Below are 17,426 nucleotides of genomic sequence, written 5' to 3'. Positions count from 1 at the left end.
CTCCCCCACCCCAGTACCCCCCACCCAGTGCCGCCATGTGTTTTGATCCAGATCCACCCTACGGAGTGTTTTTGTGGAATCCAGGCTTAAAGTGAGCCCAGAAATTCAAGGCAAACTATATTTCAGAGGAGGGCAAGTCCCTGCTGGCTAGGCACAGTCTCACCGGGGGTTTGCCCCGCTGGGAGGAGCAGCCCCGCAGAATGGCCCTTGCAGCTTGGCGCATCCCCCAGGGGCTGAAACTGCCCCAGTGGTCTGTACGTGCCAGGTGTCCACCTCCAGTCCGAGTGCAGAAACCGAAGGCAAGGGGGAGAGAAAGGGAAGGGGAAGAGAGGGTACAAAAAACAAAAGCTACCAAACAAACCACAAATGAGAAGATGAGAAGACAAAAAAGAAGAAAAAGAAAATCTAGCAGTGCTCAAAGCCCAATACGGAGCAGGAAACCTGCTCTGAGGAGTCTCCCAAGCCGGAAAGCTGCAGCTTGGCAGGAGCTGGCCAATTTTAGCCAAGCCTCCTGCTGCCCACTCCTCCAAATGCAGTTCCTCAAAGGGGAGGGAAGATGTTTTGAGGAGTAAAGTGAGGCTTTCCTTGGACTACACAGCTTGAGGTAGAAGGTTTCGCCTTTCCCTTCCTACTGTGTATCTGTTCAGAGATGAGGGAAATTGTGGCCCTGAGTTAGAGCCGCAGCAGCCGACTTATCTAACTAACATCCCATTTATTCTTCCTTTTCTCATAATATGTGCTTGGCCACAGTGGGCAATATTCTTAATCTTTTTCCTTCTTCCCCCCCTTTTCATTTAATTTCCTGTGTGTTACACACCCTGACTTGCTTCCAAGTGATTTGGATTCCTCTCTTCATCGGATGCACTGGAACCCAAAAACAGAGCACGGCCACAAATCTGCAAATCGTAATGATCCCCATCTGCAGATGGACCCAAGGTGCCTGGTGGAAGGTTCGTTAGGTGGCACAGACATTTCCATGTCCTGCTCTGGCCCTAGTTCGCTCACAGCTTGGTGCCTACAGCAGGACCCAACGTTTCCCCTGCTCGTTGGTGTCACTTTTTGAGAAATGCTGTAGGAATCAATTCCTACTCTGTGATGAGACTTGTGATGCCATTTTAATGCAGGTGACACAGGTGCAGCTTTAAAATGACCATGGAAGTGCATGGGCACAAAACTGTGCATGTGGATGTACATGCATGCATGAACAGCACGATTCCTGTTTGTGCAGGCGGGCGTGCTGGGCAAACTGTGAACAAGAATCTGTCTTTCCCAACCCAATATGTTACCAATCAGGCAAAATCTATTAAAAAAAAAAAAAAAGAAAGAAAGAAAGAAAGAAAGAAAGAAAGAAAAAGGGCATATTTATTACTAGTCCATAAATAATTTTATGGGCAGAAAATAATAGCACTCCTAAAGAGAGCATGGAGAACCAGTAATGAAAGTCTTTAATATAAACATCCATAGAGGAAGAGAACTGACCGCAAGCTCCAATAAAACTGGAACACGCTTTAACCCCTGGTGAGAAGTGGAAAGCAAGCTTTCATCTAGGTAGGACAGAGAGGGAGATTTCTGCTTTCTTGCTAGCAAAGGAAGAAAGGAGGTACATATGTCATGGTCTATGCCTGAGAAGGAAGCCAGAAAATAGGTTTTAAGCACACAGACAGGGAAGGAAAAAAAAAATCCAGTTAAAGAAAGTTCTTTAGAGAGGCAGAAAAAGTTGGAGAAGCAGAGGACTGAGAGGTAATAGCAATGTTTATTGACTAAGGTTTGATGATTCACTGAGTCTTCAGAGTGTCTCATCAACAGTTCCTCTCTAGACAACCTCGAGCAAAGCAGGGCAAGGTGCCCCTCATAAACTGTAGAGGAAAAAGCAAGCCAGCTCACAGCTTTCCAGTAACACAAGGCAACAGCCACAAAACCTCTAAACTAGGGCTGCGGTCAGAAAATCAACGCTGTAAAAATCGCTTGGCCTAATCCTCTCCCGGCCTGCTCTGTCCTCCTCCTCCGCCTGCCATGACGGAGAGGTTTGACCCTGCCTCAGAGCGTGGGGAGTCACRGGCCAGCAGCCGGTCCATGCTCCCCTCGGCCACCCCCACAGCACTGGGCGCTCTCCCAAAGGCAGCCCACGGCTGCGGAGGCAGGCCTGGAGCCCACCATCAGGCTGCAGGACCCGGCAGCTTGGAAGTATAGAAATGCGTCCTTTAATCTGGAGGCACTGGGAGGGTAGAAGGACCTGCCTGCCAGGGCTGATTCACTCTGGGCTCAGGGTGCTCAGCACCAACCTGACATGCTCAGAACCTTCCAGGATGACAGCGTATATCCCAATGAAGTCAGCTTTCTGTCTTTAAGTGTGCTTTTTATTAAGTTGAAGAGAAAACATTCTGAACCTTATCCTGGCATGTACAGAAAGCAGTCTTTCTCAGAGGTTCAGACAACAGGTCACCTCAGCCCTCCCTAAAGAGACTGCTCTTCCTATAACGCTCACAGCTTCTGAGCTATCCTCTGCTGCTATTCACAGCTGTGAGGAGTGAAGGCAACTTGGGCTTTAAACACAGTTAAATGGGCTTGTGCCCACCTTCTGCTGGTGTAATGGCACAGCCTGACTGCAGAGAATTGTCAGAAGCAAATTGTTGTTTCTCAACTTCAAAACATTTCTGCAGGCTTCTGTTTTCAGGCACAACCCTTCTCTTGGCAACCTGCACTCAGAATAGRTTTGCTGTAACAGGTCCAGATCACAGTGTCAGTGGGGCAACCTACCTAAGTCACAGGCATTTGGATTTTGTGAAGAGTCAGTAGGATATTAAGTCCTATCTGAATAGTTTTTAAGGCTGACGTAGCTCTTGCTGAAGGACAACCCAAGGCAGAAAGGACTGGCCTTTGTCACTGAAATTCTGAAGCAAAAACAAGCAAATCCTTCCGTGCCTGAACACACACCCGTACTTACCTTGAGCCAAACTCTCTCATTATCCAAGGGCATCCTCTCCCCATCTGGATCTTGAGCGTTGCCTTGGCTGGAAGTACAAGGGAACCAAGCAGCAAGGGAAAGGTCCTTTGGCACATCATGAAGGTGGGATTTACATACCTGGAAAGGCAAGACTTTTTTTTATCCCAGAAGGAAGCAAGGAAAATAAGAGAAAGATAGAATTAAACAGCACCTACACAGCCTCAAGAAAGAGTCAACACAATGTGAAGGAGAGAGAAGGGCCCCAAGTCAGTTCCTAGCATGAAGAAAATTGGGATGTGGGTTCCAGAAGCAGGAGTGGCATCTCATCGCCTACACATATGCACAGGAGACTTTTGCCCTTTTGAGGTGTTGTAAACATGCCTTTTTGAAGTACCTTGTGGTTTCTGTGGGGCTGAGCAAGAAAGAATGAGCTAGGCTGTAAGACAGTAGGAAAGGCCATGGCCTCCAGATTTTGACTGGACTAACAGGATCTAAAGATGMGATTCATTTGCCCAAACACTAGCCTTCAGTGCCACTTGATGCCCTGGGGTATCCGTGACATCCACCTAGTGCTGACTGTGAAACCTAGGAGACACTTGTGCCCTTCTAGAGGGGCAGACACCAGAGCCCAGGGCTTCTTACTAGACACATATCTGGGCAATTTAATCATGCTCTGGGTCTCAAGAGGATGGTTCCTTGCATTAAGTCAACAGAAATGCATAGGGACAAAGAGCTAAATGTATTCCTTCTCTACAGATTCTTTTTTTCACCCCTTCTTCAGCTCCTCAGGAAGGAATATGCAAGTATATTAACATTTATCATGCAAAATCCTATCCTAGATCTCCAGGCCCTGCTCCAAAGATGGATATGAAAGATGGAAAATTTTCCATTGATTTTTCATTGGCTTCAGATCAGACATTTTGAGAACAGCACAGATGCTGATGTATGAATGATTTTATCCTTTCAGGCCCTGACCTTATAAGCTATTAGACTTATGGGTTTTTTAAACAGACATAATGGAACTACTCACACCCTCAAAGTTATGCATTTAATTGGTGGGATGAGGGTGGTCACTGCTTAGCAAACTTCATGATTCAGGGGACGTGCTTCCTGTTCTGATAAAATACCCCTCTGCATATTGCAGTTCCTAGTTCTATAGACTACTGAAAAAGTGGGGCATAAGAAAAGCCCAGGTCTTCTTCTGGCTCTCTGCATGGGAATACAGTAGTCAATGAATACTTCCAGAGCTGCTCATTTCTGCCTCAGTAAACTCCTGCAGCAGTGAGTTCCACAGCTTAACTACATGGACATTGCTAGAAAAGTCTTTTCTTTTGTCATGCCTTCTCTCACCTTCACAACAGGCTCCCCGGTCACCAAAGAAACAGGACATGACGTCTTATCCTGATGGGAGGCATAGGCTTTTGCTGCCCACTGGTCAATGTATCCTTCAGGGGTATAGAGACCACAGTCCAGGATGCTGCTTGCTTTCTCAAAAGGCTCACACTCTCCATCCCCATCATGCACATAGCATAGGCTTGGCTCCCCTGAAAAGAGACCACAGATGCCCTGTTTACCAACCAGGTTCAAGGCACACACGTCTTCCTCCTCTCCTGGGCTCTGTAGTACTTTGACCAGGACCACCTTGCAAGGCAGTCTTGTGAGAAGGATCTGGACACACACTCTACCCAGAGAGAGTCCCAGAGAGCAGAAAGGTGCATACTGAGATTAGCTGCCAATGAGGCTATGGCTGGCAGGAACCATGCTGGCCATCTGGCACAGGGATTTCCCATTACAAGGAATGGACAAGCTCCATGGATCATTCTGGCTGAAGATCCATTGTCTTGCAGTGAGGTAAGTCACCACATGCTCTGAGAAGTGTTATCAGAGAGGTGTGAATAGTGCACCATTTTGATTCCTGTCTGGAAAGGATGAGTCTATCCATTTGGACTCACCAACACAGTTGAAGCCTTTTTCCTTTTTACACATCCTGGAACAGCCATCTCCATCCAGCAAATCCCCATCATCACATTCCTCCTCCAAGCTCCTAAGAGGACAAAACCAAATGTGTTAACACTGCCCCGACTCAACACTTCCTGGGTGCTTCAGCCCCATGAGGAGTGAGGACTCAGCCTCTTGAGTCCATTTACACAGGACAAGGGAGAAGAGGAACAATCCCAAGTAATAAGAGAGAGGAGAGAAGAGACTGTATCTTCTCAGGGGACGAAGATGGGTGGAAAACACAGAGTATGGAATAAGTCAAGTCTATACCATGTCTAAAGGCTGAGGCAAGAACTATGGCAGAAAATGAAGCTACATACAACAGATAAAAGTGAGTAAGAATGCAGCAGCAGGAACTGGAGAAAGCTAGTGTTGGAGACAGTAGAAGGTTCTCCAAGATGGGGCTGGTGCTTCAGTGGGAGCTGGAGAAGGAGAGGGAGGGGAAGAGACAGGGAGAAATTTAGCCAAAGATGGGACAAAAATCAACCCTGAGATGACAGGCATGGCATCTCAGCAGAAAACAAAACAAAAACCCTATACAGTTTCCATGAGAAGGTTCAGTCCCTCTACCAGAAAAAGTAGATCTGATGGGACAAGCTGAAAGAAATGCCTTGATTCCTACATATTCATACATGCACAACTACACAGAGTTATGCACCCTAAAACACAAGGAGAAAAAGCTTCACATACATACATTTTATGGTGCCCACCTATCTCCATCCATATCTAACATGAAAAATTAACTGTTCCATTTTCCCATCTTTGGCTATTCCACACAACTGTGGAAAAGGAAAACTTCAATAGACAAGGCTTCCTATAAGGCCTTCCCCTCAGCAGTTCAGTGACAGGAATGTTTGTCATTTCTCAGCAGGCTTCTGCCCATTTCTGCTGCTGCTTCTAGTTTTCTATTGAAGCTGACAATGGAACATAATGTGGTCATTTGCTCTCTCTGAACCAAGTCTTCAGCTGGTATAAATTCACACTAAAACTATATCAGATTACATCAATTTAAGATCTAGCCCCACTATAAGCCTTTTTCCCTTGGTGGGTCTTATATGGTACCACAATCCCTCCTGCACTTGCTTTAGCAAAGGAAAAGCAGGCAATTAAGACAGCTGTTTGCAAAGGAAAATGATTCTGAGTAACCTGGAAGTTGAAGTCCAAAAAAGCTAAAATATCAAAATTTGGCATAATCATCCCAGACAGGGCAATTTAACCATTGGAATTGCTCACTGTAGGGTGTGGTGCATTTCTCAACACTTGGAGTTTTAAGCAGAGAGCGGACAGCTCTTTAAGCACACCAAGGTCTATAGGGCTGCGTTTGCTGCAGAATCTATCTGTGCAGGGCTACCATGTGCCCTGTGCAAAAGGTTACTCTGGATGATCCCAAAGATGGATCCCACTGGAGTCACACTCTGTGACTGTTCACCGAGAGGGGCCAGAATCCAAGCACTGCAGCCACCACACACCAACAGGGAGAAAGTTCAAGTTAGACCCCTCATCCAGACCCTGCTCCTCACAAAGACCAACTCCATCTTCTATTGACATGGCATTTTATAAAACATAAGCTTTTAGTCCAATCTGCTGCAAGCATTCTGTGCTGCTGTCTTCAGCCAAGTGTTCCTGGGTGGAGGACCAACCCAGCGCTTCTCTTTAGGGCAGGATTACCTGATAGCCTAAAGAACCTCTCTTGAGAGAACGGGATTCTTGACTTACGTGGTCACCTTTCCATCCCCACAGTAGGGAGCGCCATGGACATGGATTAGCGGTGGGGAGGCTTCTCCTAAGGTTGTCCCAGAGACTGCCTGCACCTGGTAGCGATACACCTGCCCAGGTGTGACTTCCCTGCAGAAACACAGAGGACTCATACAAAAGCAGGAAAGAACAACCAATACATCTGCAGCAGATTTGTTCATCACAGTTATAGCAATCACATGTTTGTACTCAGGCAGCATCATAGTCTGACATATGTCTTCACATTCTAAACTGCCAGAGGCAGAGACTGTGGGAAGAGGGTTTCTGCCAGGTCATGCAGAGGAGCCTGCCATTTATTTCCCTAGGCTTAAGCTGGGGAGAAGTTGCATTAACTCGAACAATCATTTTACTGGTCATGTTTATGGGGAAACATTTCTAGGTTTAATAAGTTCCTTCTAGTTAGATTCAGCTCCCTGGCAAGGGTTGTGCTAGCGCAATGGGCCTACAACAAGCTTACTGAAGCCTTCTCTTGATGCTGAATATGGAATCTGTTCACAAGATTGAACATTGTAATACCTGTACACAGCATTCATGGGTCCAAATGCAGAACCTGAGAAGGTCATCAAAACTAATGCAACCACCCACTTGGCCTATGATGAAGCAATCTTTCCACTCACGTGTCAGCGAACTTGCGGTGTGCTTGCGCCATCGTGGCAGGGGAGCCATTAGAAAACGGAGGATCACGGAGGACTCGGTATTGTATCAGTTTGCAGGTGGAGCAGAGAGAGCTATGAGGCATGGAGGTCAACAGGGCTGTATCTATCTCCATCCTCTCGTCAAAGGTGTAGATTTTGACTCCAGACACCTTCTTAGGGATGTTGAGCTTCACGGTCAAAGGGACATCACAGAAGGTGTCTAGGGGGCCCAAATGGATGGATTCTCCATGCTCTGTTAGAATTTCAATGTCAGACAGTGCCTTGGGAGAGTCCGTGGAGAGATACGTGGTCCAGAGCGTGAGGGAATCTGGATAGACAGGGTGCAGGAAGCGCAACTCCAGGATGCAGCCGTCGGGCTGGGGGCAAGGCACAGTCATGTTCATATGATACAGGTGGAGCTCTGGACTCCAGGCCTGCAAGCTGGGCTCACAGGGCTGATCCACATCTGGGGGCCCTAGACAGAGGGACAAGGAGGAGACTGATGAGAGCTAGAGGACAGTTGACTTCACAGGAGACCCAGAGTGGCAATCTGCCCTACAGGTACCTCATAGACATGGGATCTTATGCATCTCTACACTATAGTTGCAGGTTCCTTTGCTACACAACAGCTGCGCTGTTGTGTACCCACCACAGGCATGTTCCAAAGCTCATAGTATCTGCCCGCAAATCCCAGGAAGCAATAAACAGCAATAGTTTTCCAGCTACTGGATACAGACACAAACACTGGCTCTGCCAAGCCTAGTATGTCACAGCCCTCTAACAAAATGGGAGATATGGACAACAGTACCCACACTACAGCTGGTCTCAGTGCCACCGGCAGCTCTAGTGACAGTCTGGACACAGCTGGGGAGTGCATGAAACTTGCTCCGTCGTCTCATGGGGGTAGAAGGCCTGCCAAGAGGGCATCTGATGCCAGTGCCGTAAGACTTTTGAGTCCCTGAAGCTGAATGGGTTTGGATAGAGTACAGAGATGCTAAGCAGAGCAAAGACAGACTGAAGCTTTCCTGCAGCAGTAGCTGAAGGATCTTGTTTCTTCTGGGAGAGTGTTACAGGCACATGCTGGAATAGGTTGTGGGCAGGAAGGGGCCACATCCAAAGCAAGTCAGGGAAACAGGCTCTGGAAGGCTGTTTTTCCACTGGGACCTCCAGAATGATGCCCAGGCAGACCTCAGATCTCCAGCCTGCCTCCCTTGGTGAGYGAATTAGCACTCAGAAAAAGAAATGAACAGTGTTGGGCTTTTAAGTCTCAAGAAGTATCACCTGATTTCATCATCCTGTAGTAGAAATACCCTTGTCTTCATCAAGCACTGCAAGCATTTCTTAGAGCTCAGCACCAATTCAAAGCCTGCATCCATTTAATACTGTTCTTCTAAAAATGATAAAACCTGTCTCTTTTCTCACCAGAGCAATCATGCATTTGTGATTATCTTCTTTGCATGAGCCTGCAATTATAACATCCAATACTTCCAGAAGCAGTTCTAATTTGCCAGTGAACCAGACAGGCAGGAAAACGAGAACCACTAACAATAAATGAACTAAGCTTTGATTTGTTTGGTTTCAGTTAATAAGCACAAACTTGACTTTTTTTTTTTTTTTTTTTTTTGTGCAACTTGGGATCCTAGTAGGAGAGATACTTCCATAATCTACCAAATCTAGAGGTGAGTTTCAGGGGATATTCAGGGGATTCAGGGAGAATCTCAGCTACATCCTGATATTCCTGTTCTCAAAGCATGGGCTTCATCCCAAAGGGGCAATACAATCCACATTGTACTTTCTCAGCAATCACTCTGGCACATTTTCAGTCAACATCAGTGGCTCAGAAACACATGTGGAAAGCACAGATCCTCTGGCTCCACATGGTTCAACTGCAAATGCACTACAGGCAGCCCATTGGGATCATTTCACCTGGTCTCCTGCCTCTTCTGCCATGACCTCAGAGGAGATGATACAGCATGAAAAGCCCAAAAGCCCTTATTGCAACTGCTTGCTGCTGCAAGCCACTGTGCCCAGGTAGCCAGTGAGGTGGGTCTCCAAACTAGCATCTGGCTCTTAGCACAAGAAAAGTTGAGCCAACCTGATCTCCACCTTGCCATTGAAGAATTGTGTCCAACCCAGATTGCTCAGAAGTTGTTACGGACTTACTGGGATTAAGCAAGGGGATCATACCTGCTACCTTTGGACAGGGCTATCTCAAAGCCTGTGAACGTCCCTGTTGTTTTGGGTGAGGCCCTGAGATCTATATAATGTTAGCCTTTTATTTCAATGAAATGTGCCCCCCCTCTGCCCAGTGTCTCTTCCTTACACCTTTCCGGGAAGCGACTGGAGTTACTCTCATGGTGCCAGGGTTTGTTTGCCAAAAAACAGCTGGCAGGGTGCCTCCTGGGCACCTGAAAGTCCTTCCTACACTAATGAGCTGCAAGAAAAGCAGTTTCTTTTTCTTTTCCCAGCAACATCTCATCTCTGTCTGGGGGATTCAATGCCAGAAAAAGAGAGAAGGACTTTACCTTCTGCCTCCTCTGGGGTCCAGTAGCCAGAGGAATCACAGACCCGAGGGGAAGAGGCCTCATGGACATACTGATGGAAAGTGCCATCTTCAGCACAGTCTTCACAGAGAGTGTCAGGCTCCCTGCAGACCAGAGAGAGAGAGAGAGAGAAAGAGAGACAAAAACACCTGCATGTATAATCATGACTGACTCATTTTCCATCCAGTTTGTCCAGGCATGATCAGATGGGAAGCTGGAAGACCAAAGAAACTAAATTCTCTGGAAGCTTCTTGGCATGTCCTTTTGCTTAGAATAAGCTCTGACAAAAATAGGAAAATAAGAGTGACCTTACACAAGCTAGGTTTAATCCCTTCTCTTCTACAGGCTCTCTGAGTAGTCTTAGATGAGCCGTTGAGTCGTCTGTTCCCCACCCATGAAGTGGAACTAATAGACTTCATGCTTCTTGGGGCAATCACCTCTGTAGGAGGGTAGGTGCATTTGGGCCTATCCCAGCTAAGTTCCAAACTAAGGTTTTTTTTGCTTTCAAGACTACTATGATGCCAAGAAGCCACAACAATGTCAATTAAAGAGAGTCCCATTGTGCTAATCAGGAAAGAAAAGAGGACTTTTCCACAATAACTGCCTGCCTCAGTCATTCTCCTTGGTTAGTTTGTCAGCAGGAAAAGCAGAAACCTCCCTCGTGGGCCAGCTCGTGAGCTGTTTATGAAAGGGATCACACAACGGGTGAGAAGCAGGGGCTGGATCTGATGATTCAGCGTCTGCCTTCTAGGTCCATTTTTTCCTGCTCCTAAACTGCCCCACTCCCCACCAAAGCTCTTTGTTTGAATGATTTGAGTCCACCCAGCCATCAGAGCCTCTCCGTGCCTGGTGGGATAACAGATCCGTGCTCTCATTTCCTCCGCGAGGAAAGGTCCATTATGGAGAACATTGTTTCTTTGAAATGGCTAGCGAACACAGATTCAGCAGTTGCCCTCAAACACTGGTTTTCTTTGAACTGGGAAGGACAGCTTTGTGAAGGAGCTTTAAAACATGTCTACAAAGCTGTTTGTTTATCTTTAATATATGCTTCAGGTCCAATAATAAAAGCACAGATCTATATCCTAGCAAAAGCTGAAACACTTTAGTAAAGGGAGCTGCTGAACGGAGGCATTAGCTGGTGTCATATTCAGGTCTCGGGGACTATTTTCCAGGCCAGGAATAATCAGGAGAGTATAGCAGGCCAAAGCCAGAGGGTTTTTCATTGCCATCACAGGGCTCCAGACTTTTGCAAACCGATTTTAAAAAGTGGCCGGTACCTACCTTCAAGACGAAAACCTCAAGAACCAACTGTCTCTAGATCTCCAAGCACCAACCCTCCCAAATCACACTCAGGGGATTACAGATGTGTGGTCACATCACCAGAGGTTGGTATACCCACACGTTAGAGAGGGAGAAGGAAGAGTAGCAGCCTTGGACCCCAGGACTACATGTGGCTTGCATGCTGAATGATTCAGGTTCCTCAGCACAGTTTCTCCAACTTGAAAAGTTTCCTAACCTACCCCCAGTTACACAGCGAGTCCTTGACAGTGCTGGGAATGAAACCCAGCTCCTGTGGTTCAAGCTCCCTGCCTTAACCACAAGGCTGCATTTCCTCCTGGTAAATGGCTAGTTTATACAATAAGTGCTAAATGAAGCTCATTTTTCATTCCGTGATTGCGCTCTTGGGTTTAAAAATTGGCATCGTCTCCTGATGCTCTTTGGCTTCCTCTCCCGGCACCCCGACAGCAGAAGGCTTGTGGGAGAGCCCACGTGCAAACACAGCCGTCAGAGCAGTACAGCTCTCATGTTGGTGGGCTCTGCTGGAGTTGGCAAGGGGGGAAAAGGGGCTGAGGGGGAGGCTGGGCCTCATTTCCCCCCATCACCAGGGCAGCTGCAGAAATAGCTACTCAATCCCCACCACCGCCAGCACAAAAGGCAAGACTTGCCAGTTGGCAGGCAGCGCGAGGGATATGCCAACCCACCCTCGTTGCCTTCACTGACTCCTGAAAAGCCCTCCCTCCACTGCCTGCCTGCCCCCAGCTCTGTGCCAAGCAACTTCTGCAGTGGATCCCTGTTCAAATAAACAGTGTTAGACAAAACAACCAGCACACAGCTCGTGAGGGCTCCAGTTTTAGCAGGGGACCAGAGGAAGCACCACAAATGGGGTGTGCATCTCAGGGAGCCTTGCGAGGGTTTCTTGGCTTTTCCAGCAGGCAGAGGGTTCCTGAGCAAGCCTGAGACCATTGCAACAGCGGATCTCTCCCCTTTTCTCTTACCTCTCATGTATGACGCCACTAATGGGAGGCAGCCAGTAGATGCTGAGGGAGTCCTGTGTCTGCCCTGTGACCATCGGGGGAATGGGGATGGGTGCAGGCTTCTTGCTCTGGCCCCAGCGCTGGTACACCAAGTCCAGGTAGCAATGCATMCGGGCCACTTGGTTGGGAGTGAAGGTGTTGGTGCAGTCATCATCTGGGGGAAGAGAGGGCAGGTTGAGGGTGACAGGAATCAGCTAGCAGAGCATGGTGGCACATGTGCTTTCTGATCACCAAGGCCTGTTTGTGGGACATCTGTGAAGACCTGGGGGACACCAGCATGTGGTGGCCAGCCTGCCAGCACTATCTCATGTCATGTGTTCCCAATGCCACAAGATGGCACTGCCTCAGCAGCTCGACAACCCTGCACTTGTCATGGCTGCATGGGAACACCAGGACTCTTCATACTGCTGTAGCCTCAGCAGGGTCCTCAGAGCTCATCACCTCACTCACGCCAGTTTTTACACCTTGGCAGTGCTACCATCTCAAGGGAGTTGCACTCACTTACCAGAAGTCAAAAGAATTGCTCTCCAGGGCTCGGTCCTCCTGGGTTGCCAGGAGAAACACCAGCCCTCCCCCAGCATCCCTTTGAAAATCAAGCCAAAAGGGCTTAAACTGAAAGTCCAAAATTTATATTAGGAACCTAATAAGATGTTGCTTCAGGAGCTTAAAGCGGAGAATGAATGCATGCCACCAGACAGGCAAGACTGGACTCAGTATGTTTCCAATGATCCACAGAAAGGCAGGGAGAGATGGATGGAAACAGAGATCTCTGTGAAAAAGGGGCCAAGTTGTTTCTGCAAGCATGGACTATAACCATCCCTGACCATCAGGAGGGACCAAAGACCAAATTAGGTAGGGCATGAGGGAAGCAACTGTCCACAAAGTTGGAAGCAGCAAAACTCAACTTTACAGTGAAGATCACCCACTACAAACTGTAGCAAAAATTACTCATTACCTGTGTAACTCATATAGTTGTTGAAGGGTGTTCCAGTGAAGTGTGTCTGGCCACAGGTGTCATTAGTAGGGTCTGGATCCCGACAGAGTTTACTCTTTGGGGTCGGGGCAGTGTCAGCACAGAGGTCTCCAGTCTCCATAGAAGGAGTTGTCTCCCTGCAGGGATCGTCACAAGATTCCCGCTCACTCACTCCCTTAAAGACATGGTACAGCCCCAGGACATGTCCCACTTCATGGATCATGGTGTTTGTGTGRCCACGCATACCGTAATAAGCAGGATTGAGGACAACTCCACCTAAAATTATAAGCACGCAGAATATCATCAAGAGAAAGAGACACTGGGCAGCTGCTGTTACTCACCTTTGCTAGCAACAACTCTCTCATTGTGCTTTCTGGTCACAAATCAAGTACCAGATGGAGACCTGAAGATGGACGTATTCCGCATCTTGTAGGATTGGAAGAGAGCTCCTCTGCTTTAGAACAGGGTGGGTGGGTTTTTTTGCTTTTTGACATCCCCCCCCCCAGCTTTAATCATTTTAGTTTCCCTCTGTATCATTTCCTGTGTCTATAATTCCAGTGTCTGCTCTGGTTCACACTAACACACAACTCTAAATGGAGTTCTGAGTGGGGGCACCAAACAGAGACAAGCTGTGGCTTTACAGGGACCAATCTTTTGAACTAGAAGACAAGAGACCTTCCTAAGCCTAGACAGTTTACCTACAGGCCCAGGTGGCTAAAGCATGTATGTTCCCATAGCTGATAAAAAGAATGAGGTGCCTAACAAAGTACTGACACAGTTTTCTCTGTCAGCTAGAAGCAGCCTTCAGCACGAGTCCATTTAAAGACACAAATGCATTGCTTCTGGCCCCTACTGAGACAGCATCAGTGGTCTATTGCTTCATGGTCTGAGCCAAAGGACTAAATTCAAACTCATATGAGATTCCATCGCAATCCACTAAGCTCCTAGCACAAACCTGACCCTGAATTCACTGTGTATTTTGGAGTGGGATTTTCTAAAACAGAGTTTCTGAAGATCCCCTCCTTCTTTTCAGAGGGATCTGCATGTGGGTGAGGAGCACTCTGGGGACCATACCAGAACCTCCCATTCATTGCAGCTGCAGTGCAAATAGCCCTGCTCCTCTTCAACCAAGGCGCCCCGGACCTTTGACTCAAGAGAGCACAACAGGGTCATTAATCTCCAAGCCTACTTGATACAGGTTCACCTTCCAAAGATGCTAGAGCATGGGCACAGACTAAGCCCCAGTAGAGATCGCCCAGAGCTGCTCCCTAATAGTGACAGCAACAGCACGGAGCTGGATGGGTCCTGCACTTATCTTCACCTAAGCTGCTCCCTTGGCTGCAGGACCGGGTGTTTTCCTCTCCTGGCCAACTGCCTGCAAGTGAAAGGATGGGAAGAGCAAGGAGCAGTCACACTGAGGAAAGCCAAGGGGAGCAAAGCCTTCCCTTTGCACGCTACCAGGGTATCTGACTCCTGCCCCAGGATGCATGCCTTGTTCTTACAACTCTGTATTACATCTGCTGGGAAATTTTCCATTGGGGATGCTTGTGAATGAAACTTGTCTCTCTTTTTCTCTCTTTCTCTCCCTTGCTCTTTTTTTTTTTTTTTTAGCCTAAAAGAAAGCCTTTTTGGAAACTCTGCTTCTTTTCTCCCTATTTTGAAGCTCTTCAATGGCAATCTCTTACCCCTTCAACTTTTTTCTTCCTTGCCCCTCTCCCCACCTTTTCCATTTTGCCATAGAGTGGATGAGGAATGGCTGGGGGGAAGATTAGAGAGATGGAAGGGGGAGTAGATCCCAGCATGTGTCTAGGCTGACGCCAGGCAGTCAGGCAATATCTTTGCGGCACAGCAGGCTGTTTTTACCCAACTACTTTTAACCTAGACAGCTTGGATGGCAGCACAGCGAATAGTTGGCTCCAGCACAGTTTGCTCCCTCCATTGCAGGGCCCTGGAGGATTTATTGTGCCAGCTACCTCACAGCAAAACCTCTGCTACTGCATCTTTGCTGCTGATTGCTGCCCCTGCCAGTGAAGTTAAAATTGGCAGAGGGCCACCGTGCGATCCTGTCTCCAGCCACAGCGTAGACAGCTTGAAATTTGCTCCTGGATCAGCTCCGTACACTACTGGACTACCTCACGTCTTCAAGTACAGGGCATTCCTTCCAAGAGAGGGCTTCCTTCAGATCACAGTGTCCTTGGCAGGACACCAGCAGGACTAGGACTCCTTTGGTGGAGCCATGCTGGATGAACACTAGGTTGGGATTGGAAAGGGGCCTTCAGGGATGCTCTGAGCAATTCTCTTGAGCCCAACAGGGCTTCAAGAGGGTGAAGCAATAAGGGTAGCATCTTCTATAGCACATCCCACTTGCATGACTCATGGAGGGGCTGGGAAGTGACATTAACCCATGAAATGGCACCATTCCCTATTTAAATATTCATGTTGCTTATTCTTCCTCTTGTTTCCTTGGCACAGGGTGGATGTAACACCCAGAGCAGCTTTCTAGCCTTAGGCAAAAGACAGGTCACACAGTAGCTGTATTCCCTTTCACCCCAGCTGTAATGTCCCAAAGTAGAGGAGTCGTCCTTGCACTTCCCCTCAGTCAGTTCTTGGTCCTATAGCTCTCTGATTGGAGCTGGGCCACAAGGAGATACAGAGAATGACAAGTCCTGTGGGGCCTTCATGTTCAAGTGTGTCCCTGTCATCCATTAGGTTTTTGTATACCACTCCCCCTCCCAATTCCACTCAGGCAGACTGGTAAAGACTAGAGACAGCAGAGGGCACCCCACTGATGGAGAACCCAGTGGACACATAAAAAGTTGCTTCTCATTTTTAATAAAAATAGAGCATGAGAGAAGGGAGAGAGAAGAGAAAGAAAAGGCATCTCTGCAGCCAAACCCAAGCCTGAATAAGGCAGGGGGCTGCATGCCCAAAGGGCTGAAAGGAGGAATGTTCATGCAGAATGAAAGAAGTGTCCATAAATAAATGAGATATGAAAGCCCCACACTCATTCTGCAACACTGACCACAAGGAACAGGTCTGAGAGCTTGAGGCCTTGAGGGCCCTGCAGTCTAACAGTCCTCCTTCCAACAGAAACGCAAAGCTCTTGCCATGTGGAGGGAATAAACGGGACTCCAATAAGGGGAGGGAGAAAAGTGTTGCAAAGGCGAGATGCCAAGACTCCATACCCAGTCACTCCCTCCTCCCTGCCAGCTCCCCCTATTCCATTTCTCCCTCACACTCAACAAGGAGAGTCATATTTTCAGTACTATTTATAGCTAATTAGACGGAGGGATTAGAAACAGCATGAGAACTGTCTTTTTTCAGGAATATCCCTGTCCCTCTGTTCTCTGTCCCCACAGCTCCCTGGTGAGCAAAGGATTCTGGAGAGCTCCCAGTTTTGGAACAGGAAGTTGTATTTCCCTCTGCAGGGACCTCACTGTGAGGGCAAAATGTGGAAGTATTCCTAACATTCACTTGCAACAAAACCAGCCTCCACCTTCCCTTCTCTGCAGATCAGGCCTTCCCCCTCCCTTATTCCTCCCCTCTATCTCCTTCTGATCTGGTAGAAGGACTGAATTGGGCTTTAAGTGAAGTCTGCCTCTCACATCTGAGAACCAACCCAAAGAGGCTCCCCAAGGTCAGCATTTACATTGAGATTTTTAGCTTAGCTACGTACGGTCTCCATGACATTTAGAGAGTCCAGCACTCCAGAGCAGGTAAACCAGAGAGTTCCTTGGATTTGCCCACCAAACTCAGGCCAAGCAGCTGGAAAGCTGAGGGTCTGACCTCGCAAGATCCTGTCCTTTCAGATGAGACCTACCAGTTACAGCTGCAGAGCTGGTAACATCCCAAAGACCAAGCCCCAGCTCCACTCACACAGCAAGAGATGCCCAGTCCATAACTGCAGTGAATGATTTGCACTGGCATGGACCCCACTTCACCATCAAGCACACCTCCCTCAAAAGCCCCCAGTCCCAGGACCATGCCCTGGTTCTAACAATGATCAACGACAAATGCTGAAGGGCTCTTATTCATGACAGTCCCTGCAAAAAAAAAAAATTAAATGAATAAAAATAAAATAAAAAGAGGAAAAAAAAATCAAGCTGTGATCTTTTCTACTCCACCACCCTTTGAGGACAGCAAGACTACGGAGCTTGAAGGAACAAATGATAAGCAAGAAGCCCAAAGATGATGTCCTAATGGCATCTAAATGAAGATGGGTAGTATGAACCTAAAATCTTTTTTTTTTTTCTCTACAGAAGT

At 47.7% G+C, this 17,426-nt stretch overlaps 1 protein-coding gene across 1 annotated transcript in view; it reads right to left on the bottom strand.

The window, feature by feature from the left end:
• The window catches only part of PAPPA2 (pappalysin 2), a 121,196-nt gene that overhangs the window by 58,349 nt on the left and 45,421 nt on the right, over positions 1-17,426 (bottom strand). The window contains exons 5-12 of the mRNA XM_026084646.1: positions 13,146-13,439; positions 12,152-12,344; positions 9,858-9,979; positions 7,315-7,807; positions 6,659-6,787; positions 4,897-4,988; positions 4,295-4,488; positions 2,945-3,082 (exon numbers count right to left, since the gene is read on the bottom strand). Coding sequence (XP_025940431.1) covers positions 2,945-3,082; positions 4,295-4,488; positions 4,897-4,988; positions 6,659-6,787; positions 7,315-7,807; positions 9,858-9,979; positions 12,152-12,344; positions 13,146-13,439 — 1,655 coding nt within the window. The remainder of the gene's footprint in view (positions 1-2,944; positions 3,083-4,294; positions 4,489-4,896; positions 4,989-6,658; positions 6,788-7,314; positions 7,808-9,857; positions 9,980-12,151; positions 12,345-13,145; positions 13,440-17,426) is intronic.

Source organism: Apteryx rowi, unplaced genomic scaffold (genome assembly GCF_003343035.1).
Source record: "Apteryx rowi isolate R43461 unplaced genomic scaffold, aptRow1 scaffold_65, whole genome shotgun sequence".
In the NCBI taxonomy this organism is placed as follows: domain Eukaryota; kingdom Metazoa; phylum Chordata; class Aves; order Apterygiformes; family Apterygidae; genus Apteryx; species Apteryx rowi.
The sequence above is the reverse complement of the archived record's forward strand: the minus strand, read 5'-3'. Positions and strand labels throughout refer to the sequence as shown.